At 37.2% G+C, this 24,756-nt stretch overlaps 1 protein-coding gene across 1 annotated transcript in view; it reads left to right on the forward strand.

The window, feature by feature from the left end:
• Window positions 1–24,756, forward strand: part of LOC150098133 (NBAS subunit of NRZ tethering complex-like) — a 1,063,858-nt gene that overhangs the window by 176,265 nt on the left and 862,837 nt on the right. The window contains exon 12 of the mRNA XM_090406267.1: window positions 14,967–15,086. Within this exon, the coding sequence (XP_090262393.1) occupies window positions 14,967–15,086 (120 nt within the window). The remainder of the gene's footprint in view (window positions 1–14,966; window positions 15,087–24,756) is intronic.

Below are 24,756 nucleotides of genomic sequence, written 5' to 3' on the forward strand. Positions count from 1 at the left end.
GGATTTTTTTTTTTATTTTTTATCAGCAACTTATCCATCTCAGGGTTAAATTTTTTAACGTAGAATAGATCAAATAATAGCACCACTTACCAATACTGGCAGATCACAGACTAATAACATGAAATTAGTGAATATTACCTGAATAAGGGAATCCCCGCACCAGGAACATTTTTCTCTTTTGTGACTTTTCTCCCTTTATGGTAATTAAGCCTAACACGAAACAGACAGCATATTAAAACATGCATATGATTAGTGCGGTATTAACAAAAGATCGCGCAACTGAAAGATAAAAGCATAGCTGACAATTGAGTTGAAATGCTAACTCTCTTCAACCAATTCCATATGTGAAACTGCCATAGCATTCATTATATATATATATTACATAGTTTTAACACTTTTACGAATTTTAACACGTTCGGTTGAATTTTATTGCTGCCTTGGGAAATCGAACTCATACACATCTAATTAATAACAATAGTTTTTAGTTAGATACTGTGTTTGCCCATGCAACATATGGTTCTGTTTCAGTCTATACAGCATAGTTTGTGTATGAGGGGCATGCGATTCATTAATTAGTGTGTTTTTATCCCAGTTATCTCTAATTGCTATTTGTTGAGAAATATATTACACAGACTCCTCATACCTTATTCACTGGCATAATAAAAGTACTTGTTTTTATTGCCTCTGCAGTATAGTGGCTGTTATGGAGAGTGTGTTGTTTACCACTGCAAGCGAGTTACTATCTCCCTACATGAACTTGTTTAAGCTTTTTTTCATGTGTGAAGTATATGCGAAACTTTTATTGGTAACAGAAAACTAGCTCGGATGACAGTGATAATATAAAACGAGTTTTGATATGTATATAAAGTCGATATCAACAGTCCCTGATTAGGAATGCCTGATCAAAGGGACAGGAAGATTTGGAACCTCCCTGGAGAGCATTTGAAGTAAATACAATAAACCACTGCTTTGAAATGAAACATATGAATAAGCAATATTTATTAATATTCATTAAGCGCCGAAATACGCAGGACGCAAAGTTTGTGAACCAACACCAATGTGTGAATTTTTCCATTAAAATATAAAAAATAACAAAAAAGAAATAATAAATAATAAAAGTTAAATACGTTTATTTTAAAATAAAAAAAATCTACTTAGTCTTAAAACATTTTAAATTTGTTTTCATTATTTCACGGCCCCCTTAACAAACCCCCCCCCCCCCCAACAAAACTTCCTAAACTGTGGGCCACGACCCACAGTTTGGGAAGCGCTGCTCTAGATGATGACCTTGACATAAAGGTCTAAACGTTGAATGTAGATTTTAGTTATATTAAACTAAAATTTTTGTTCAAACACGGTAGTTGACTCCATAATTTTCAAAAAATGCATTCGGATCACCATGTAAGCTTAAAAGAAAGGATTCAGATCATCCATGGAAATGCCCACAAGCTCTGCAATCGTTATGGTACGCTAAAGATACGTATTTCTCTCTTGATCAGTCGATGGCCTTTTTAAAAAGATGCAGAGACAATAACCTTATTCCTACCTGCATCAGGCTAAATAAGAAATTTACGTCTGTAATAAATTTAGTTTAATCCTTTATCCAAGTGTGTGCAAACAAAGTTTGCCCTTGAAAGTATCTTCAGGACTAGGGTAAAGTGGTGCAACACCGGGTGACTCCTTGCAAAGGTGGAGCAAGCTACCAACACTCCTATCTCAGTATCTCCCATAATGCAAAACACATCTCCTTGTGGATATGCATAATGTTATGCATTAAGGGAAGGGCCACTACCCAGACTGTGGTTTCGACCTTTATTGAGGTCTCTTCAGTGGGAGCCAGGCTCAAGTGGAGATAACAAGGCAGAAGCATTAGCAAGGTCATCTCCTTCTATAAGAGCTGCCAAACGGTGCGCCACCTTTTTATTAAATTACTCTGGATTTAGAGAAAGATGTTGAAAGTTTATTTTTCACTTGGTCAGACTATAATAAATGTAGTTTAATCCTTTATTCAAGTGTGTGCAAACAAAGTTTGCACCTGAAAGTATCTTCAGGACTGGGGTAAAGTGGTACAACACCGGGCGACTCCTTGCAAAGGTGGAGCAAGCTACCAACACTCCTATCTCAGTATCTCCCATAATGCAAAACGCATCTCCTTGTGGATATGTATAATGTTATGCATTAAGGGAAGGGCCACTACCCAGACTAGTTTCGACCTTTATTGAGGTCTCTTCAGTGGGAGCCAGGCCAAAGTGGAGATACCAATATAACATAAACATAAACTTTCAAAAAAAAAAAAATTATGTCTGATAAAGCTCTCCGTATCTATGACTGCACAGAAAAAGCAATGCTCAGAGAATAGATCCAAACAGCCTGCCAAAACCTAGCAATAACGCAAAATATGGTTTCAAAATTGCAATCTGAAGTATCGAACTATATTAATCCTGACATTCTACAAGTATGTCTGGATTAACATTACTGACAATTCGGCCAAATATACCCTGGAAAAGAATAAAGAAAAACTCCAGGCCCAAGTGGAGATACCAATATAACATAAACATAAACTTTCAAAAAAAAAAAAAATTATGTCTGCTAAAGCTCTCCGTATCTATGACTGCACGAAAAAGCAGTGCTCAGAGAATAGATCCAAACAGCCTGCCAAAACCTAGCAATAACGCAAAATATGGTTTCAAAATTGCAATTTGAACTATCGAACTATATTAATCCAGACATTCTACAAGTACTTGAAAGAATTACTGACAATTCGACCAAATATACCCTGGAAAAGAATAAAGAAAAACTCGAGACCAAATTCCACAGTTTGAAACAACGCCGAAATATGGTGGCCAATCACAGGAATCCAGCCAATCAGGAGATATCCTCCCCAATAAACACCAACAATGAACAACAAACAAGGGAGACAAGGAGCGACCAACCACTGGCAAGCAAGAACCACGTGATCAACCTATCAAGCCACACCCTGAACAGCAGCGAACTTGCACTACTGAATAAAGGACTTGACTACGCAATAGCTCCTAAAATGGTAAACAAATTGGATTTTATCCACCACATAGAAAGAGGCATCAGGTCCGTACCTAACAATATAGCCGATAAAATACGATTAGAAACTAGTAATGTCCTGAACACTAAGAAAACCATACAGAACAATCTCATGAAAACAGAACTAGCAGCAATTAAGTCATTAAAAGCCAAACAAAACATAATAATAATGAAATTGGATAAAGGCAATGCCACTGTCGTCCTTGACAGATCAACATACGTACTTCAGATGAATCAACTAGTAGCCGATAACAACACATATAAGCTAGTAAATTATAACCCAACGAAAAGGATAAAGGATAAAACAGAGAAACTACTCAAGTCCGTCACTTCTTGGCCACCAGACATGATTAAAAAACTCAAACCTCACTACGCACCCCCCAGAATATATGGGATCCTGAAAATACACAAACAAAATGTGCCCCTTCGACCAATCGTGGAAGGAATAGACAGTCCCAATTACCACTTAGCCAAGAAATTAGCGGCAACACTCGAGTTGGTAGGTCATTCCCCCTCCTACATAAAAAACACACAACACTTTATAAACAAAATTAAAAACATAACACTTGACAAAGACAACCTATTAGTCAGTTTCGACGTTTATGTGCTTTTCACTAATGTCCCCATCAATGACACAATTCTCCTACTACAGAACAAATTTCTGCCCGACATTACAGCCCTCTTTGCCCACGTACTACAGTCTGGTTACTTCGTGTGGCCAAACAAATTTTACCTACAAAAAGAAGGTACAGCCATGGGCTCCCCCTCACCCCCCCAATCGCTAACTTCTACATGGAAACCTTTGAGCAAAGGGCTCTTGATTCCACCATACTAAGACCGACAGTCTGACTTAGATACGTTGATGACATGTTCAGGATCTGGCTGCACGGGCGACAAACGCTAAACACATTCCTTAGCCACCTGAACAAACAACACGAACTCATACAATTCCATTGAAATCAAAAATCAAAATTCGCTCCTGTTCCTAGACACGCTAGTCGTACGTCTTCCTTCAGGCATATTCTTCCTTCAGTCTATCTTTCACGGTCTACCGAAAACTGACACATACTGGCCAATACATACATGCTAATTTATACCATCACCGATCACAAAAATATGGAGTCATTAACACCCTTAAAAACAGAGCTACAACAATTTGCTCTAACCAATAAGCCCTGAAATAAGAACTAAAAATCATCAGCGACACATTCATAAATAATGGCTATAACAAAAATACTATTAATAAAATACTCCGTAAAACAACAAAAACAAATCTAGATTACAGTAAAACCACAGCCGTCCCATACATTAAAGGGTTGTCAGAAAAAATCAACAGAATCCTACAACATTATAACCTCAATGCCACCTTTAAAACACCCACTAAACTTAAAACCATATTCAACTCCTCTAAGGATCCTCTCCTCATTAGCACATCCTGGAGTCTGTTGCATCCGCTGCACCTGTAACTTACCGTACATTGGTGAAACAGGACGGACAATCCCTATACGCAAGAAAGAACACATTAAATATAACCATTATGGTGAAGTAGGCCTCTCAGACCATGCGCTCAGCACCTTACACCAAATCAACTGGAAAAGCACCCGCTCTTTACACCACACAAAAAATCTGGTATGAAAGGAAATTTAAGGAAGCCTGCGAAATCATGATAAACCACCCAAATATCAACAACAAAGATGGCATGAAAATTCCAAGGATCTGGATGGCACACCATTCAGCCTGCCTAATATATAAGACCCAGCATAAGTCAGGACTCTAGCCAATCTTCAGCTAGTATTAGAAACCATTCCATACCAACTGGCTGGAATGTACAAATATAATCATGATGTTAATATATGTATATAGATAGATACTTGTTGTTGCGCCCAATGTATTTCTACAACCAACAGATAACACTAATAATAGGACTCTAGTTGATGTATAATTTTTTTATTTTTTTTCACCAGAGGTCAGGCCAATAATTGTTGTAGCGGTTATTAGTCAGTATCTTTAACAAACCAGTTTGATTGTAGCCTGTTTTCTGTGTATAGTTGTATGCTCCAGATGACGACCTTGACATAAAGGTCGAAATGTCGAATGTATATTTTAGTTATATTAAACTAAAGGTTTTATTCAAACATGGTAGTTGTCTCCATAATTTTCAAAAAATGCTTTCTGTAGTATAATTCACTGGATGGTGTTTAATCATTGTTGGAGAGCTTGGGAAGTGCAGCAGATAACACATGCTCTATTGAGCAAAGATTTGAAGATGCTTATTTTTTTGAGATGGACGATGTGCTCAATTTTGCTGTATGTAGCAGCCTATGAAGGTAAGTTTATGGTGAATAGAAGAAGCAATTGATAACTTGCCCTTCAATTCTACAGACATCATTATTAACTTTGATATCCAGTCCTTATTTACTAGTGTACCCTCTTGCTGGCACTCTCAACTGTTATCAGATGAGTTTCCTCCAGACATGGTTGAACTGCTCGGCTTTGTCATGCACTCGGGCTATTTCATCTGCAGAAACCTACAAATAGATTGAAAGAACCACTGTGAGAAGCCGTTTGTCAACACATGCTAATTTCTAATTAGAGCAGCTTGAAGAATCCCTTTTCTCTTCAATACAATCCCAACCTTCCTTTTAAGTTCAATATGTAGATGATGTGTTTGCTATCTTGGTGGACTTGGAAGAATCTCTATTTAGATTTTTAACCAAAATCAACAGCCTACACCGGTGCATCAACTTCACTATGGAAAAAGAAAAGGATGGATAATTAGCCTTCCTACATGCTTTCCCGTACCCTTTCTGGATTACTTGCTACTTCTATTCACTGTAAACCTACCTTCACAGGCTGCTACATACATCAAGATTCATCACATCATCCATCTCAGAAAATAAGCATCTTCAAATCTTTTGCTCAACAGAGCACATGTTATCTGTTCCAATTCCCAAGCTCTCCAACAAGAATTAGCACCACCCAGCATCTTACTACAAAATTGTTTCATATCAAGGTAGTTTAAATGCATCTTGGACTCTTACAAGCCCATCTCCAAAAATCTTGAACCTGTACAGCGAGTCCCTATCCCATATATTGCAGGTATCTCTGAGATGATTGCTAAGATTCTGAGAAGATATAATTTATTTCCTACTTTTATCCCTATCAAGAAAATCTCTTGGTTAGCATCCACAAAAGATAAACAGTCCTGTCTCTCTCTCTCTCTCTCTCTCTCTCCCTCCCCCTGTCGTTTAGCAAGTTCATTGTGAGTCCCTCCATTTGTACTTTGGACAAACAGGATGTTCTGTTGAAAAACGACTACAAGAATACCAGTCTTTTATTAATAACAATAAACCTGAAAAATCTCAGCATACAGTGGACATTGACACATGATATCTTATTCTGTCTTGTTCTTTTCAGGAAATTAGGATTGCTTGTGGCTTTATTCCTGACCACTCTATTAAATGGCATAAAATGACACTTGTTTATCAAGTTCCTTTAAGTGTGCAAGAATATTCAGTCTTATGTGAGTCCTTTCTATACCACCCTAACTTGAACAAGATTTTTTTTTTTTTTTTTTTTTTTTTTTTTTTTTTTTTTTTTTAATCTGGCTCCCATCCATAAAAGGTTGTAAAGCTAGGTATTTTGGTACTACAAGTTTACAGCTGGCAGGGGTAACGATTTTTTATTTATTTTTTATATATCTTGAAACCTTGCTTTAGGCCTGAAGTTACTTTTCAAGTAACTTTAGGCCTCCAGTACTATGTGGTAATCACATCAGGTAGTGAATTTTATCTCCTACCAAAAAAAAAAAAAAAGCCTTCACAAATATCCATTCTCCTGATGGAGCTCAAACCCACCCACAGCCTGTTGGTTGGAGAGCACATACACTATCCACTTTCCCAAGCAGGCCAGTAATTATATTTATTGTGTTTACGCTTTAATCACTTTACATTTTCAAGCATAATCACATAATTGAGTCATTAGGTTTTCTTTAATGGTTTCTGTATATGTGATAGTATTAAAACTTAATGAAGTTAAGTTTTAATATGTTCATGTTTAAATCTGTAAAATTTATTACTATAATGTTATATCAACACTTAAACCTAAACGAAACACTGGGAGAATATTTGGCCAGCCTGGCTAGGCAAGTCGTTAACATACCCATTAACAGACTGCTATGGATATGGATTTTTGTATCATCATCAAATTCCTGACATGTATCTTAAAGGGTGTACAGGATATGATAGTACTACATGAAAATCACCACTAACTTCCTATGTACAAAATCAATCTGTTAATGTCAAGACGCCAACATTATCAGATTTTACATTTCTCTTCTAAGGCACTTTTTACTTTATCAATCCACCTATATCTTGGTCTTCCTGTGGATCTTTTTCCTGCCAACCTGGCAGAGAATGCCTTCTGAACTATGCAGTGCAGCCACTGTAAGCCTTTTGTACTTCTTTACTTGAGCATTTCTGGCTTTTGATAGATTTTTCTACTTCAAGTATGGATATGTATTCCTGATTGCATGCGTGATCAATGTTTTTTACCATTGTGCTGTCATCGTTGCTTGTTTCATTTAGCAATGTTTCGAAGTAATTATTCCATACTTGAAGGATATCTTTTTCTCCAGTTTTCATATCACCTTTATCATATCTAATTCCTTTTACAGCACTCTTTTTCTCCATTTCTTAGTATTTTCAACAACCTCCAGAATATCTTGCTACTGTAAGATCGTGTATAGAAGGATTTTTATACAAAATTACTTTATATATTTTACTAATAAATGCAATTCCAGTCAATATATTTGTGATTAATTAGCAATATGTTCTGTTATGTTTAGTAATACGGAAATAAAATTTTGTGAATTACTAAGTATCTGCCAAAGTTTTGTAAAAAGAACAAAGAAAGTTAAATGTGAATTAATTTGTGTCAAAAGAAACTTCCAGACAAAGATATTTCCAGACAGATTATCTTATTAACTTATGAACTAGGACAATTACAATCACGAAGGTCAAATATGCACGGGAGTTTCCCGCCTTAATGCAGTGTCCGAAAAAGGTGGCAGGTGCAGAGCCATGAAATACGCTAGGGATTAAAACGTAGCAGAACCAGATAAAAAGGAATTGCTACAGCAACACAGAGTTACGAGGTCACGGAGGTCAGTGAGAGTTATGGAGTCCAGGAATCGAGCAATCGAGGAGCTGTGGAGTTACGATGCAAGTTACAGCAACGGAGGTCACAGGCTACAGAGTCACAACGAAGTTTGGCAATTGTCTTAAGGTGCAGGGCCACGCATTAGGAGAGGCAGATTAGAAGTGTGTGGCAGAATAAGTTAGTCTTTGTTTCTGTTTTGGAATTCAAGTTGGGGAAAGCTGCCCTGGTTCAGGATCGGAGCCCTACATTCCATCCAATAGATGCCAGAAGTGTGAGACAACTAATTCGAGTTAGTTTTAGATGAAAGTAGATACTGGATTTTCATGCCGCCAAGTTCCTAACATTCGCAAATAGTAAGAGGAGATCTCACAAATCCCGGAGAAGGTACCCATACGTGTTGCCAAAATTGGAAGGGAATAGTAGAAAGTGATTTCAAGAATCTATCAGATAGGACCAGACAACTGTTTCAAAGTAAGAGCTTTCTATTGTTTTACTAGAGACAGAATAGTGATGGTGATTTGTATAAAGTTTTGTTTGTAATGATACTTAAGGACTATAGGCATTTAGCCAATCTTTGAATTGTTCAGTTATATGTGAGAGAAAGCTTAGCAGAATTCAAAGTGATATACTGTGTGCTTAATATTATTGTTATTAGCTAAGCCTGCTTTTGTTTATGTAAGATTGCCCTGAGTGTGACTAATTGATAGAAAAAGTAATATTATAGGCACATGGTCCTACAAGAATTGTTTACATAAGAGAATTAATTGTATTTATGAGTTGCTATTGAAGTATAGAACCTGATTTACTTGAGTTTTCAGTATCGATTTTTTTTGTACATTTCTTTGAATATGAATAAATTGTTTTGTTTAAATAATTTGCCTGACTCCTATTGCCAATGCACTGCTCATTAAATTTGAATCTGTGTGTCCTAAAGTTGATTAGCCACAACTGTAGAATAGAAGTTTTACCTTGCTGAATTTAGTTATAAGTAAGAGAGAAAAGTTCCGTGTTTTACTGAGTGTTTTTCTTCAGAGGGATATTCATCTTGTATCCACGAATTTTGGTGGCGCAGCTAGAAATCAAATAAATTTTCCAAAATTCAATTTAGAAAATATTTGCAGCCTTGAAACAAAAAAGTGAATTAAGTTGAGTGAAAGGATTGTGAGTTAAGAGATTAAATCAAGCAATGGATTATAAACTCGGAGATTCGACTGTTAAGATTAAAGTTAAAGAGTTATAAAGATAAAGTAAAATTAAAGTTAAGATTGAATAAATATATGTTAAAGCTATGTTTAAGTTGAGAACTTTTGAATAAAAAAAAAAATGTAGTTTTTACAAAGGCGCAGCAAACAGACGACAAGATATAAGATTTAATAAGACATAATAAAAGATATATAAATAAATTTACATATTTTTACGCCATTTTCTTGATATTTATTTTCTTTGTTCTTACCAAAGTCTTCCCATGACTTTTGTTTAGCTAGTTTTACACAGTGTTTAGCTTTTTTACATTTGTCTCTGTATTCTCTAAGAGCACAAGCTGACTTATTTGCCAGTAACTTTTGATATGCTTTCTTCTTTTCCTTCACTGCATCTTTAACTTCCTGTGACCACCATGAGTTCTGATTTTTCTGTCCTTTCAGACAACTTCACCACATGCCTCTCCTGCTGAAATAATCAATGTTTTCTTCAAGGCTTGACACTGAATCTTCAAGGTTTGGTTCCTGTTCTCAAACTCTTTCATTTTTTCTTGAATAATATTTATGTATTTTAGTCTACAGTTCACATCTGAGAGCTCATCTCAACTTTTATTCCCTTAAAAACTTTCTTGCATGTTCTTATTTTCAATATGAAAATTCAGTTTTATCCTGCTTAAGACTTAAGTGGTGAGCCCTTCCAATTTCAAATCCTCTGTGCACTCTAGTGTCTTGCGCCAGTGAGATGACATCACTATCAGTAATAACATAGTCAACGAGACCTTCGTATTCCTTTCTGCTATCTCTCCATGTGAATTTGTGCACATTTTTATGTTGGAACATGATGTTAGTAATAACCAGTCTGTCTTGAGCAGAAATCCAAAAGGTATTTTGGATTATTATTATTTGCCATTATTATTAGTTTTGCCCTTTTCTCCAAATTTTCCCAAAATGTTTTTGCATGTCTGACAATCATTTCCTTCTCTGCTATTTGGATCCCCAACAATTTCTCTTTTTACTGTGTCAGTTGATTTTCTTTAAAGCTTCAAAAAATTCCTCCACTTCTACCTTAGTAGAGCCTTCTATGGGACCATTGGCACGAATGTCCCATTGTCCAGAACTGGACAATGTCTCATTGTCCAGTTCCCCATTCTGATATTTGTCCACATCACTCTACTTGATATTGCCTGCCATTAAAGAAGATTAGCCTTCATATTTAGTGTTTAATACTATAGCTACTCTTTCTTTTCCTTGATTTTCGTTGCCTGAATATGGCCTTTTGTATTTATTGCTTAGAAAGATCTCGCTAGTTTTTGCATTTTTTTTTTTTTTTGTTTCAGTCACCCCTGTTATGTTGATCTGGTACTTATCCAATTCCTCAGCCAGCTGCATTACTTTGTCATTCAGGCTTCTTATGTTGATCTTGAACTCTGGTGATGTTGAGTTGGGGGGGGGGGGGTTTGAGGATTTGTTCCAGTAGCTGACTTTTCGGTGTTCACCCTGGTTCCATGGCAAAAGCAACGGGGACCTTGTTTAACCTGGTGACACCCCAGCCAAAATGAAATTCTGTCATGTTGAACCACCATTTTATATTGTTGTTTAAGCCAATAAGAAAAGATTTAGCCAACCAATACAATTTGGTTGGCTAAATCCCAAATTTCCAGCCCATCCTTGTTCATTCACTATCCAAGTAGATACCTGTTAGGTATCTACCTGGATACCGAACAAACCACCATGAGAAGCTGAGGATTGGAGATTTGGTCAGAAGCTTTGTCAGTTCTCCACATTCATTTAAAAGCTGTCTGGAGGTCTCCTTTCAGTTATACAGCTTTCACCATTAAGATGTTTTGACCCTTAGGATGTTTGTAAATGTCTGCAAATAGTGTGTGTGTGTGTGTGTGAGGGGGGGGGGTCTATAGTTAATTTGCTTGAGTTTAATGTGACATAATTTAAGGTTATGCATTTTTGGGGTGAAAAGATTACCAGTTATGTACCAAATTGATTGAACTATACTCCAGGAAATTGATGAATCTAGTGATGGAGAGGGAATAGATGTTCAGAGGATGTTTTGCATAAGTTGCCGAAACAGCTCATTGGATTATCTGGTTATTGATAACCACTCTAACAAGCAGAGATAAGTAGGTTATTGTATCTCTTTCTACGACTTTGATAAGGCTCCATTTGAACTATTGTCCAGGTTTCTTAGCGATGTGGAAGAGGTCGAATTGATCTAGACGTGGTGACCAAGATGACGGGATGCTTCATATGAGGAGAGATTGAAGAGTTTTTGGATACAGAGGTGGGTTGATGGTGGATAAGGGGTAATATGATAGAGACATATAAGTTGCTTAGGGAGTTTATAAGATTGAAAATTATAAGAAATTTTTCAGTACGTAACTGGTATGTATGGGGAAAAACTAGGGATTATCTTCACTGTAAATTAAGCAAAAACTGTAGTAAGGAGAGGTGTGAGGATTAGATTCACTGCTTTCCAAGGCCACCTTCTGTGGCCTTGGAAAGCAGTGAATGAGTGGAATGGGTTTGCCAGAGTTAGTTGAATGATTTGTTGTGACAGGACTTCCTGTAATGAGTCTGCTGACCCCATGTGAGACATTTTATTATTATTATTATTCAGGCCTCCATGGAGTCAAAAGACTCATCGTGGGAGGTCCTTCCTAAGAAACACAGTCTATCAAGACTCATCGAGGGGCTTGTATAATAATAATAAAATGACATTTGGTGGACAGAGAAATACATCATTAATATAGATACAGAATTAAATATAATTTTGGGCATAAGTAGCATAAAATAACAGTTGATTATTTAAGAAAACTGTGCATTTTGTAAAATAATATAAAGTATTTCAAGGGTGCTAAAACTGTATTGTGAACCGTTTGAGTGGTGAGTTAAAATTACATTTCTCACCTTCTGTGGCCTATAAATACATGCAAAAAAAAAAAAAAAAAAAAAAAAGAAGGAAGGAAGGTTCCTGAGGGATTGCATCACCTCTCTGCAAAACTGAAAAACTGATAGTCATTTATGACTTTAGTATAGTGAAAAATTTCAACATACGTATACATTTTTTTTTTTTTTTTTTTTTTTGCAATAGAAGCATGGTGGTGTGTGTGTGTGTGTATGTATATATATATATATTTATGAAAAAAATTGAATGACTAGAACCGAGATTTAATTAAAAAGGTTTTAATATAAACACACTACTAGTTTCGGCCTGTAACAGCCTTCTTCAGGTGACATTATAAAAGAAAAAACACTAAACATTGAGGGTTAAAAGACTATGAACATCATAGACAGTCTTTATACATAATTAGCATTAAAACGTTGTAGTTGTATTTGAAGCTGTTCTTTCATTTGTTGCATTGTTGGGAGAGTGCGTGCTTGCTGCATCACGTGAATGCCAGTACATGATTACAGCTGAATGACTATCAGGGAGGTTGTAGCTTAAGTTGTTATTTAGATGAACAGGATTGAAGATGATTTCTCTCGATTCCACAATTTTTCTCTCTATTTCGTCACTGCAACGGAAGATGTTTGTAGATTTTTCCCAGCAGACTTTGTGACTTTGGTTATCATCATTAGGATTAGCCGAGAAGAGGATATGACTTGATAATGCACTTGCTCGCTGTCTCTTGTAAGTAATGTCTCTCATGTGTTCTTCCATACGCATTTCGACAGATTTGTCTGTCTGCCCGAAATAAGGAATATCGCAGTCACATAATATTTTATATACGCCAGGGTATTTGAGTTGATGATGACAAGGTTTTGGGTGGCTAATTAAGGAACGGATCTTTGGAAGTGGAGTGAACAAGGTTCTGATATTGTATTTTTTTAGAACTTTTGCTAATTTATGTGAAACAGTACTTATGTGAGGAATAGATATATTGCTTTTGAATCTATTTGTTTCTTCTGAGTGATGTCTGGGAGGATTAAGAAGGAATTTGTTAATGATTTTCTTGGAATATCCATTAACTTCGAAAGAAGTTTTCAGATGGTTTATTTCTGTAAGCAATTCATTTGGATCATCAAGAAGAGAACGGGCTCTATGTCCCAAGGTGGAAATTATTCCAAGCTTATGAGGAGGGAAATGATGGGATTGACTGTGCAGATATCTGTTGGTATGTGTGGGTTTTCTATATATCGATATTTTTAGTTTACCAGCAGAAGAGCGAGTCAGTTTGACATCAAGAAAAGGCAAGGAATTATCCGTTTCAAGCATTAAGTTTACAGCTGAGCATGAAACGGATAATTCCTTGCCTTTTCTTGATGTCAAACTGACTCGCTCTTCTGCTGGTAAACTAAAAATATCGATATATAGAAAACCCACACATACCAACAGATATCTGCACAGTCAATCCCATCATTTCCCTCCTCATAAGCTTGGAATAATTTCCACCTTGGGACATAGAGCCCGTTCTCTTCTTGATGATCCAAATGAATTGCTTACAGAAATAAACCATCTGAAAACTTCTTTCGAAGTTAATGGATATTCCAAGAAAATCATTAACAAATTCCTTCTTAATCCTCCCAGACATCACTCAGAAGAAACAAATAGATTCAAAAGCAATATATCTATTCCTTACATAAGTACTGTTTCACATAAATTAGCAAAAGTTCTAAAAAAATACAATATCAGAACCTTGTTCACTCCACTTCCAAAGATCCGTTCCTTAATTAGCCACCCAAAACCTTGTCATCATCAACTCAAATACCCTGGCGTATATAAAATATTATGTGACTGCGATATTCCTTATTTCGGGCAGACAGACAAATCTGTCGAAATGCGTATGGATGAACACATGAGAGACATTACTTACAAGAGACAGCGAGCAAGTGCATTATCAAGTCATATCCTCTTCTCGGCTAATCCTAATGATGATAACCAAAGTCACAAAGTCTGCTGGGAAAAATCTACAAACATCTTCCGTTGCAGTGACGAAATAGAGAGAAAAATTGTGGAATCGAGAGAAATCATCTTCAATCCTGTTCATCTAAATAACAACTTAAGCTACAACCTCCCTGATAGTCATTCAGCTGTAATCATGTACTGGCGTTCACATGATGCAGCAAGCACGCACTCTCCCAACAATGCAACAAATGAAAGAACAGCTTCAAATACAACTACAACGTTTTAATGCTAATTATGTATAAAGACTGTCTATGATGTTCATAGTCTTTTAACCCTCAATGTTTAGTGTTTTTTCTTTTATAATGTCACCTGAAGAAGGCTGTTACAGGCCGAAACTAGTAGTGTGTTTATATTAAAACCTTTTTAATTAAATCTCGGTTCTAGTCATTCAATTTTTTTCATAAAACTATGTATGTTAACCGAGTCAATTATCATTCTGTCATATATATATATATATATATATATATATATATATATATATACACACACACACACACACACACACATACACACACCACTTTATTTCTCAGAGATATTTCATTTCAGTATTCTGTATTTATTCAATGTATGAGTTAGATCTTGCATCAGGAAAAACTTAAGTTTTTTTTTTTTTTTTTTTTTTTTTTAAGCCTGGCTATAATTCTTTGAATCCTCAGTATTGTGAACCAGGCATGAAACGGAGAGCTTCAGCTATTCTTTCAGATCCTATTTCATCACATATTATTGATGTTAATTGGTGGTCAGATGAGGTGAGTAGAATCAAGTAGATTTTTAATAGTTTTGAATATTCAAGATATATTTAATCATCCATTCATATAATGGAAAATTAAATGTATTGAAAATTAAATGTGATTGCAAAAGATGCAATAACTGATAGTTAAATGATGCATCAGTGATATTAATGCTTGATATGTTTTGTTTTTAAAAATTCTGACAGCTTTTCCAATAACTGATAGTTAAATGATGCATCAGTGATATATGCTTGATATGTTTTGTTTTTAAAAATTCTGACAGCTTTTCCAGGTCTTGCCATTTTTATTGATATCTTTTCTTTTGTTTATTTCTCATTCACCCTTAATTGTATTCTGTAATGAATTTTCCACTGTTTTTTTGTTTTCTTAGTTACAGTAGTGTTAGCATCACCATGAAATAGGCTTATTTATTGTGCTTAGTTCATGTGCTTGGGTTTGTGTGTGAATTACCATGGAATCATTTTGAAATGGATTGAAAAATTTTGTTTTTCCTTGAAGGCAAAACCACACAAGTCTGATTACTTTCAGTGTATTAAATTTGATATGAGCTTAAAATTTTCTATTTCCCTCCAGCTTTTTTAGGAATCAAAATTGCATGTTGGCATTGGCATGCTAGTTGCATGCAACTAGATGTCCTATTAGATGTCCTAGGACATCTACTAGGACATTTGTAATCCCCGTAGATGTCCTAGTAACTAGGACATCTATGGGGATTACAAAAATAACTAATGTAACATAACACAAATATCATACAATGCTAAGCCCAACCACGTGGGTGACACTAAAGTCCTATCTAGGTGGAGTGCCCGAAATATAGGAATTATTAAATTCTATTTTAATTCTTTTTGAGTGTTGTAAAAAATCCATTAAGCCTCCAACATGATGTCCTCACAGCACTTAAGCCTCTACACACGAATTCTAATCATTCATGGAGAAGATTTAGCATGCAAATCCAAGCAATACAGTAAGTCAAAACTACGACTATCTAGGCAACTGAATAGGCTGGCCTTTTTAAAAAGATGTCGGGATACAAGAGTGATACCGAACTGCATTAAAATAAAGACCAATTTCCATTCCAAAAAAGCACTCCGCATATATAACCGTGTGCCAGACTGGCATTACTACATGAGCAAATCGCCTCTACTCGTGCCACCCTCTCAGTGCCAAACGCCGCCATTGACTCCTTACATTCAGAGCTCTCCACCGTTCTTAACCCTGAACTTTGGTCGATTCTCTCTGGCATTTCAAAAACTTCCGCACAGAAAGAATTTCAAAAAATAAAAAATAAACACATCAACAAATATAACAACCTGGTTAAAGACAAACCGCAACCACAAATTCAAACGCTCCAGACAGTAGTAAACCTCTCTTCCAAAAGGCTCAACGACGATGCCGTCAGCGCCCTTTGTCTCGGCCGTCATTTTGCCGTCGCTCTTAAGGAAGTGCCGGTGCTTGATGTAATGGTTAACATCGAACGTGGGATCGGTCGCTTACCGTCGGAGATAGCCAACAACATCAGACTTGACGTAGCCAACATCCTTGCTCATTTTTCACCTTTAAAAAGTAATTTATTGCATGCCCAATGCACGGCTCTCCTGAAATTACGGAAAGAAAAAAGTATCATCATCACCAGAGCAGATAAGGGTAATGCCACAGTCGTTCTTAATACCAGTGAATACAATCGCAAAATGAATATTATCCTCCGCGATCGCGCTACCTACATCCTGCTAGAACACGACCCCACAAAAACACAAGTTAAGAAATTAAAAATCTTACTTAAAAAAGTATCTTCCTGGCCCCCCGACATACCTTTCCGCTCCTGTCCCCCCCTAATTTACGGTTTACCAAAAATCCACAAACCCAATTCCCCACTCAGACCTATAGTAGATGCCACCAATGCACCTTGCTATAGACTGTCTAAACAGCTGGCCAACTCTCTGACCCCCCCCCCCCCCTCACTGGAAGGTCCACTTCCAATATAAAAAAACTTGACCCACTTTAAAGTCCTCATAGAAAATTTAACCTTGAATAAAGCAGACATGTTGGTAAGCTTTTATATCTCCTCTTTGTTTACCAATATTCCCTTAACTGACACCTTATCTCTCTTAGAAAACGTTTTCCCTTCTGACATCTTTGATCTCTTTTCCTTTGCCATTAATTCTGGGTATTTTTCTTGGAAGAACAAAATCTACAAGCAGATAGAGGGAACCGCCATGGGTAACCCCCGTAATTTCTGTATGGAAGATTTCAAAAAACGAGCCATAGACTCAGCCCCACTATTTGGGGCTGAGTCTATGGCCTATTTGGCCTCATGTTCTCTATTTGGCCTCATGGCTCAGACTCATTAGACTCCTTCCTCAGTCATCTCAATAGCCTACATCCAAGAATCTAGTTTACTATGGAAAAAGAAAAGAACAATTGTTTACCCTTCCTAGATTTGGTGGCGCTACTGTCCTTGGTAAATGTGGCGGTCGAGTTAAGCTAGTCTAGAAAACGTGTTTTTAAAGTTAAATATAGTGTGGCTTTTTGTCACAAATTGTGCTAAAATTGTGCATCGGTTAGAAAATAAACTGAAGTGTCCTTCAGTGGCATTATTGTTTAGAACTGTGTTGTATATATTGTGTTTTCACTGCCGTTTGTTTCACTATATCAACGTGTAAAGATGGCGTCCAACAAGAAACGTACGTCAGCGGCGCGCAGGACTTCTACTATTACACGAAAGGCTGGCTCAGCGTTAGATTTTTCGCAATGGATGCGTTGCGGAAACTGCTACATGTATGCACCGAAAAATGTGAAGGATCTGTGGTCGGTCTGGCAAAATGAAAAGAAAGAAAATGTCGACGTATGTGAGAAGTGTCGGGATAGGTTGGAGCGTTTAGGAATGGAAGCTGACATCGGGACCGTAGCGGAAGAACTTCGGCGGGAGTTTATGAAAATGAAAAATGACCTTCATCTTCTTCATGAGGAAGTGGAAGTGATCGGTAAGGAGATACTGGAAGTTAAAGCTGAGTTTAATGTGTTAAACAGAGAAATTAGGACTATAGAGATTACTTTAGCTGAAGTAACTAGAACAGGATTACATATGGGTGAGTCTTTGGTGAATGATTCAGTAATAAATAGTATGGGAGTGATTGGGAGTCAACATAATAAAACCACAAGTGGCCAAGAAGAAATGAGATGTAGTGAGAGTGGGGGGGTAAGTAATAGAGAGTTGAGTAATGAAGCTGGGAGAGTCATGCTGAATAGTGTAGAGAATGAGTCCATGAGTGTGAACTTGAATGAAGTTAATAGTGGTAAAATATATGGTGATTCTATGATTAAGGGTATGGAGAGTGGTATGCATGAGGAGTGCTTGGCTGATGGTACAATAGAAAGAGTGGCTTTAGCAATAAAGAGAGGGCATGAAACAGACAAGATGATAGTTATGGTGGGTACGAATGACCTGAGAGGTAGTATAAATCGGGTAGGAAAAGATTTAAGAACATTATTAGATATTGTGAAGAGGAAAAGTGTCAATGGGAGAATAGTGTGTGTGCTGCCTCGTTTTGACAATTACGAGTTAAGTAGACGAGCAATGATAATGAATGATATGATTGCAAGAATGTGCAGAAAAAGAGGTCTGGAGTTTGTTGATGTTTGGAGTGTGTTTGAAGGAAAAAGGCAGTTGTATGCTAGAGATGGACTGCATCTTAACATGGAAGGACATAAGAGATTGAAGAAGTTATTGTTTTCTGAACAGGTTGAAGTTATTGGGCAGGGAAACTAATATTGAAAAGGTTGAGTGTAAGAGAGAGAAACTTTAGCACTGATTGTGTATTTATTGATCCTTATAGGCAGAATAAATTGCAGAAGAGAGGGGAAAAAAATCGGCATAGGACTACGGTAGTTAGTGACTTATATATCAGTTCTAAAGCCGGTACAAGATCTAGAGGGAATCTGCAATTTTTGTATACCAATGCTAGAAGCATTAGAAATAAGAGAGAAGAATTTTTGGCATTAGTCAGTGAAATCTCACCAAAAGTTGTAGGCATTAGTGAAACTTGGCTGTCAGCAGAAGATGTGGTCACTGGAATTGAATGTGATGGGTACAGTATTTTCAGGGAGGATAGAGAAGATAGAACAGGAGGAGGAGTACTGTTGATGATAGCTGATGTGTTGCAGCCAAAGAAAGTAGTATATCATGATGATAGACATGTGAATGAGAGTTCATTTGAGGCAGTCTGGTGCGAAATAGTGACCAACGCAACCAAATATACAGTTGGATGCTGCTATAGGCCAGGGAGTACAGGGGGAGATATTGAATTCATGCATCAGCAACTTAGTGCAATGAGTGAAGGCTTAGTGATTATTATGGGGGATTTTAATTATGGTGATATCAATTGGAAGGAGGAAATATCACGTAGCAAAAAGGAAATGGAGTTCATACATCTGCTACGAGATAATTACTTGAAACAGCACGTAACTGAAGGGACACGTGGTGTGAGAGTGTTGGACCTGGTTATTGGTTCAGAGGTTATATGCATAAGTAAGGTGACCTCGTTACCTCCAGTTGGTGAAAGCGATCATGTGGTATTGACTTGGAGGTTGCAAAATCTGTGGATTTTTCTATTAAGAAGGGGTATGTACGAAACTACAGGTTAGGCAATTATAACAAGCTTCGGAGTGAGCTTGCAGCCATCCCATGGCAGAACATATTGCAAGGGAAAGATGTTAGCAGTGCTTGGGATAAAATCAGTGGGTATCTGAGGAAAGCAATATCAGATTGTGTCCCCATGGTCAGGAGGTCAAACAAGGCAGGCATTAGATGGATGAGCAGTAGTATCAAGCTTGAACTACAAAAAAAGAAAATGTTATGGAGAATTTACAAGGAGAAGGGCGATCAGGACACCCATGAGCAGTACAAGGCTCAAGCTAGGAAGGTTACCAGCAGTAAGAAAAGCTAAATCAGATTATGAGAAGACCTTAGCCAAAGAGATCAAGGGTAATTCCAAAGAGTTCTTCCGCTATGTGGCAAGTAAGAGGAAGAATGACTTCGGAAAGATAACCTTAGTGGGTGCTGATGGTATTGAGGTGACAAAATCAGATGTAATAATCGAGTTACTGAGTGATCACTTCTCAAAAGTCTATCACCCAAGTGAGGATATCTCTATACCTATAGCAATACCTAATGTGAGAATTGAAGCTAAAGAATCAGAGGTATTAAATATATTGCGAAACTTAAATGCAAACACTGCGGTAGGCTTAGATGGAATATCAGCTCGGGTGTTGCGTGAATGTGCAAATGAATTGTCAATCCCTCTTACCTGGATATTTAATTTAAGTTTGAACTCTGGTATGGTCCCTAGGGAGTGGAAGTTAGGCAAAGTGGTTCCTTTGCATAAGGGTGGCTCTAAAACTGCAGTATTGAATTACAGACCAATCACCATCTCAGGAGTAGTGGTAAAAGTATTGGAAAAGTTGGTTAAAGACAAAATTCAAGAATGGGTGGATCAGGATATGATACTCTATAGAAGCCAACATGGTTTTGTTAAAGGTAGATCCTGCCTTAGCAATCTATTAACTATCCATAATAGAATAACATCAGAGTTGGACAAAGGAACTGGCTACACAGTGGTACTTCTGGATTTTGCTAAGGCTTTTGACAGGATACCCCATAGAACACTGTTACGCAAATTGGAGCAGATGGGAATGGATATTAAATTGGTGATATGGATAGGAGAATGGCTCAGGGAGAGATACCATAAGGTGGTGTATGGAGGAGTCGAGTCCAGAATGAGGCAGGTGACCAGTGGTGTGCCTCGGGGCTCTGTGCTTGGGCCAATGTTGTTTAATTTGTATATAAATGATATAGGAAACGGCTTAAAGGGAGATATTCAGTTGTTTGCTGATGATGCAAAGTTGTGTAGTGCAATAAAAAATCAAGCTGATGTTGAAAGTTTGCAGGAGGATTTAAATAAGCTGGTAAAATGGGCAAAAGAAAATGGATGTCAGTTCAATGTGGAAAAGTGTAAAGTCTTGCATTTTGGGATTAAAAGATTACCAGCTGTGTACTACATCGATGGAAAGGTACTCCAAGAGATTGATGAGGCTAGGGACTTAGGGGTATTGGTAGATAAGGAGATGAAGTTCAGAGGACACATTGCTAAGGTGTCCAAGATTGCACATAGGATTACTTGGTTGTTGAGGAACACACTGACATCCAGAGATAAAGAGGTTATTATTCCCCTTTATAAAGCATTGATACTTCCACATTTGGATTACTGTGCTCAGGTCTGGTCACCTGGATTCCTTGGAGATGAGGAGGCTGTGGAGAGGGTTCAGAGAAGAGTGACCAAGTTGGTGAGTGATATAAAAAATGCTCCCTACATTGATAGATTGAGAGCTTGTGGATTGCAGAGATTGGCTGATAGGCGAAGAAGAGGGGATATGATAGAAACATTCAAATTACTAAAAGGTTTTTATAGGATTGATGCAGGGGAAATGTTTCAGCTGTGTGATAGTGATGGAAGAACAAGAGGTCATCTCTGGAAATTAAAGAAGAGTGTGGTTAACAAAGGTGTCAGAACAAGGTTTTTTGCCTGGAGGGTGGTGAATGAGTGGAATTCATTGCCTGACTTTGTTGTGAGCTCTTCATCTGTAAATGAATTCAAGAAGAGATATGACAGATATTGTTTTGCTAGTTTGGGTCTCCCACGATGAGTCTACTGACTCCATGGAGATACCCGTAATAATAATAATAATAATAATAATAATAGATGCCTTAGTCACATGCCTGCCCAATGATACACTTGCCTTCACCTGTATACAGAAAACCCACACACACACAGGCAGATACATTCACAAACTCTCCCACCACCACCACCCCTCTCAACAATATGGCATTATTAAAACTCTTACCAAGAGAGCCCACAATTTTTGTTCCAGTGGAACCGCCCTCACTACTGAGCTTAACTACATACACAACACTTTCCTCTCCAATGGCTACAGCGATCACAGTATCAAAAAAATAAGCAGTTCCTCTCCCATTCCCTCTCCTTCCCGCCAACAAGAATTTAAAAATGCCATCACCATACCCCACATCCGTAGCACATCCGAAAAAAGAGCCAAGATTCTAAAAAAGTACAACCTACACACAGCATATAAGCCCAACCGCAAACCTGCTACCCTTCTCCGTTCTACGAAAGATCAGCTCCCTCCTCTCTCTCTCTGCTGGAGTTTACAAAGTACCCCGTTCCTGTAAGCTGGCGTACTTTGGACAGACAGGCAGATCAGCATCCATCTGCCTAGAGGAAAACACAAGTCTTACATCTGTAAACACAACTATGGTCATTCAGGCTTGGCTGACCATGTCTTGGACACCACCCACAGGGTATCATGGAAGAAAACCACCATGCTCCATCACAGCAAATTCAAGAAAGAGAGACTATTCCTAGAAGCAGCAGCTCTTAGAAATCAACCAAACCTTAATAAATACGGTCACATTAAGCTTCCGAAGATTTGGGAAACACTCATCACCAGAGATCCCACCTTACATTCCAGGCCACCTACAACTGCCCTTAGAGGGCGCTCCACCTAGATAGGACTTTAGTGTCACCCCCGTGGTTGGGCTTAGTATTGTATGATATTTGTGTTATGTTACATTAGTTATTTTTGTAATCCCCATAGATGTCCTAGTGACTAGGACGAAATATAGGAAGTACTAAATTCTATTTTAATTCTTTTTTTTGAATGTTGTAAAAAATCCATTAAGCCTCCAACATGATGCATGGAAGTGAATTATTGATCATAAAAACTACAGAAGAAAAAATGATTGGAACCCAAAGAAATGAAATTCTTATGAAGGACACAGGCTATTCTCTCTGTGATAAACAATCAAAAAAACACAGAAATATGTTAAGAACTAAAAACAGACATGTATTGGACAAAATATATGAATACATACCACTGGATGTCTGTCTGTCAATTTAGATGTCTGTCAGTGTCAATTAGTCAGCATTAAGTGGATATTGACATTCATGACTATCCCACCTTTTCATAATTGCATCGTCCTAGGATAATATGATTTATTTGGAATTTCAGTACTTAATCAGAGAAGAGAAAAAATGAATATGATTTTACTCCTGAACATACGCCAGAAATGATAGGGGCTACCACAAGAATCCTGTAATAAGAAGCGTTATGGAACAAACCTTCCACAGAATCAGATATGCCTCAGGGCCTGTTGAAAATATGAAATGAGTTCTCTGTCCACAGAGTAATCCAGAACTGTTAAAATATCTAATATCCTGAATAGAATTGAATTTGAGGATATTTTTTCTGAGGAAGAAGAGATGGATACTGGCTGTTTGCAATTTCCTATAAACTTCAAGAATGATTTGAAAAAACAACTCTTGACCATACTGGATTCACCAAAAATGAGTAATAGAAGCATTCCTACAGTGGAATTATCATGGAATTAGGACTGAATATTGATGACTTGAAGTTCTTGCTGCAGAAATGTAAGCCAGTGTGCAAAGCCTGCAAGGAAACATATTTGAACCCTTGTGAAATCCTCCATTATGGAATGTCACACCATCATCCATAAGCACAGGATAGAAGATGTAGCTATCCACAGAAGGATTGCCATCCTTGTGGGAACCATACCCATTTCTAATAAATCCACTTAATGCTAACATAGAGCTATTTGCCACACATCTCAGTAGAACTTCTTATCATTATCTGCTTTTTTTTTTTTTTTTTTAAAGTATGAACTCAAAACACAAGAGGTAACAAAACCTATAACACAGCAGTGCCAATGTAGGTACATAGGGAGAAAGGATGGATCTGTTAACAGATTCATCCTTTCTCCCTAATTGTTGCGAAGGCCATGTTTCATTAGTACTTTGGCTATCTTTTCTGATGTACCTCTGACATAGGGAATAGAAATGTTAATGCTGTGTTCTTAAAAAGTTGGGGATTGTATTAATTGGTAAAAACACAGCATGAGGAAGTTCAGTCCAAAGAACTGAGTTAGAAGGGGAGGTAGGAAGAGGATAAGAAAATGACTTGATAAGTTTCCATTTGAACTGTGTATGAACACTTGAACAGATAAGCCTGGGTGTTGACACTGAAAAAATAATCTTTTGGATCTGTAATGACTTCTAAATAGCACATTATTTTTTTCCATCTAATCCTCTGTGAAGGGGTATCCAAAGCATGGTCTGCCAGTCCTGACTTGCCATAATAATGGTAGCGAATGAATTTTTTTATGTTCGTCCAGGCGAATGTTAACAAATCTTCCTGTTTGCCCATAGTAGGCCAAGTCACAGTCACAAGGAACTTCATACATTCCAGGGTGCACTAGAGGATGAAGTTTATCCTTAAGGTGAGTGGATCAGAGTTGCTAATTTAACATAAGGTTTGAATGTGGTGCGAAGGCCATGTTTCATTAGTACTTTGGCTATCTTTTCTGATGTTCCTCTGACATAGGGAATAGAAATGGTAATGCTGTATTCCTGTATATTAAAGGAGGGAGAAATAAATGGGGCTATGTGGTATTTTATCTATTTTGTAGGAAGGATTAGATGGAAGAAAACTAATGTGCTATTTAGAAGTCGTTACAGATCCAAAAGATTATTATTATTTTTTTTTGTGAGCCATGGTTGTGAAAAATTCTCCTAGCCTGAAC

This window comes from Typopeltis vanoorti, chromosome 16 (assembly GCF_054136105.1).
Source record: "Typopeltis vanoorti isolate ZY-2024b chromosome 16, IOZ_Tvanoo_1.0, whole genome shotgun sequence".
NCBI classification, from domain to species: domain Eukaryota; kingdom Metazoa; phylum Arthropoda; class Arachnida; order Uropygi; family Thelyphonidae; genus Typopeltis; species Typopeltis vanoorti.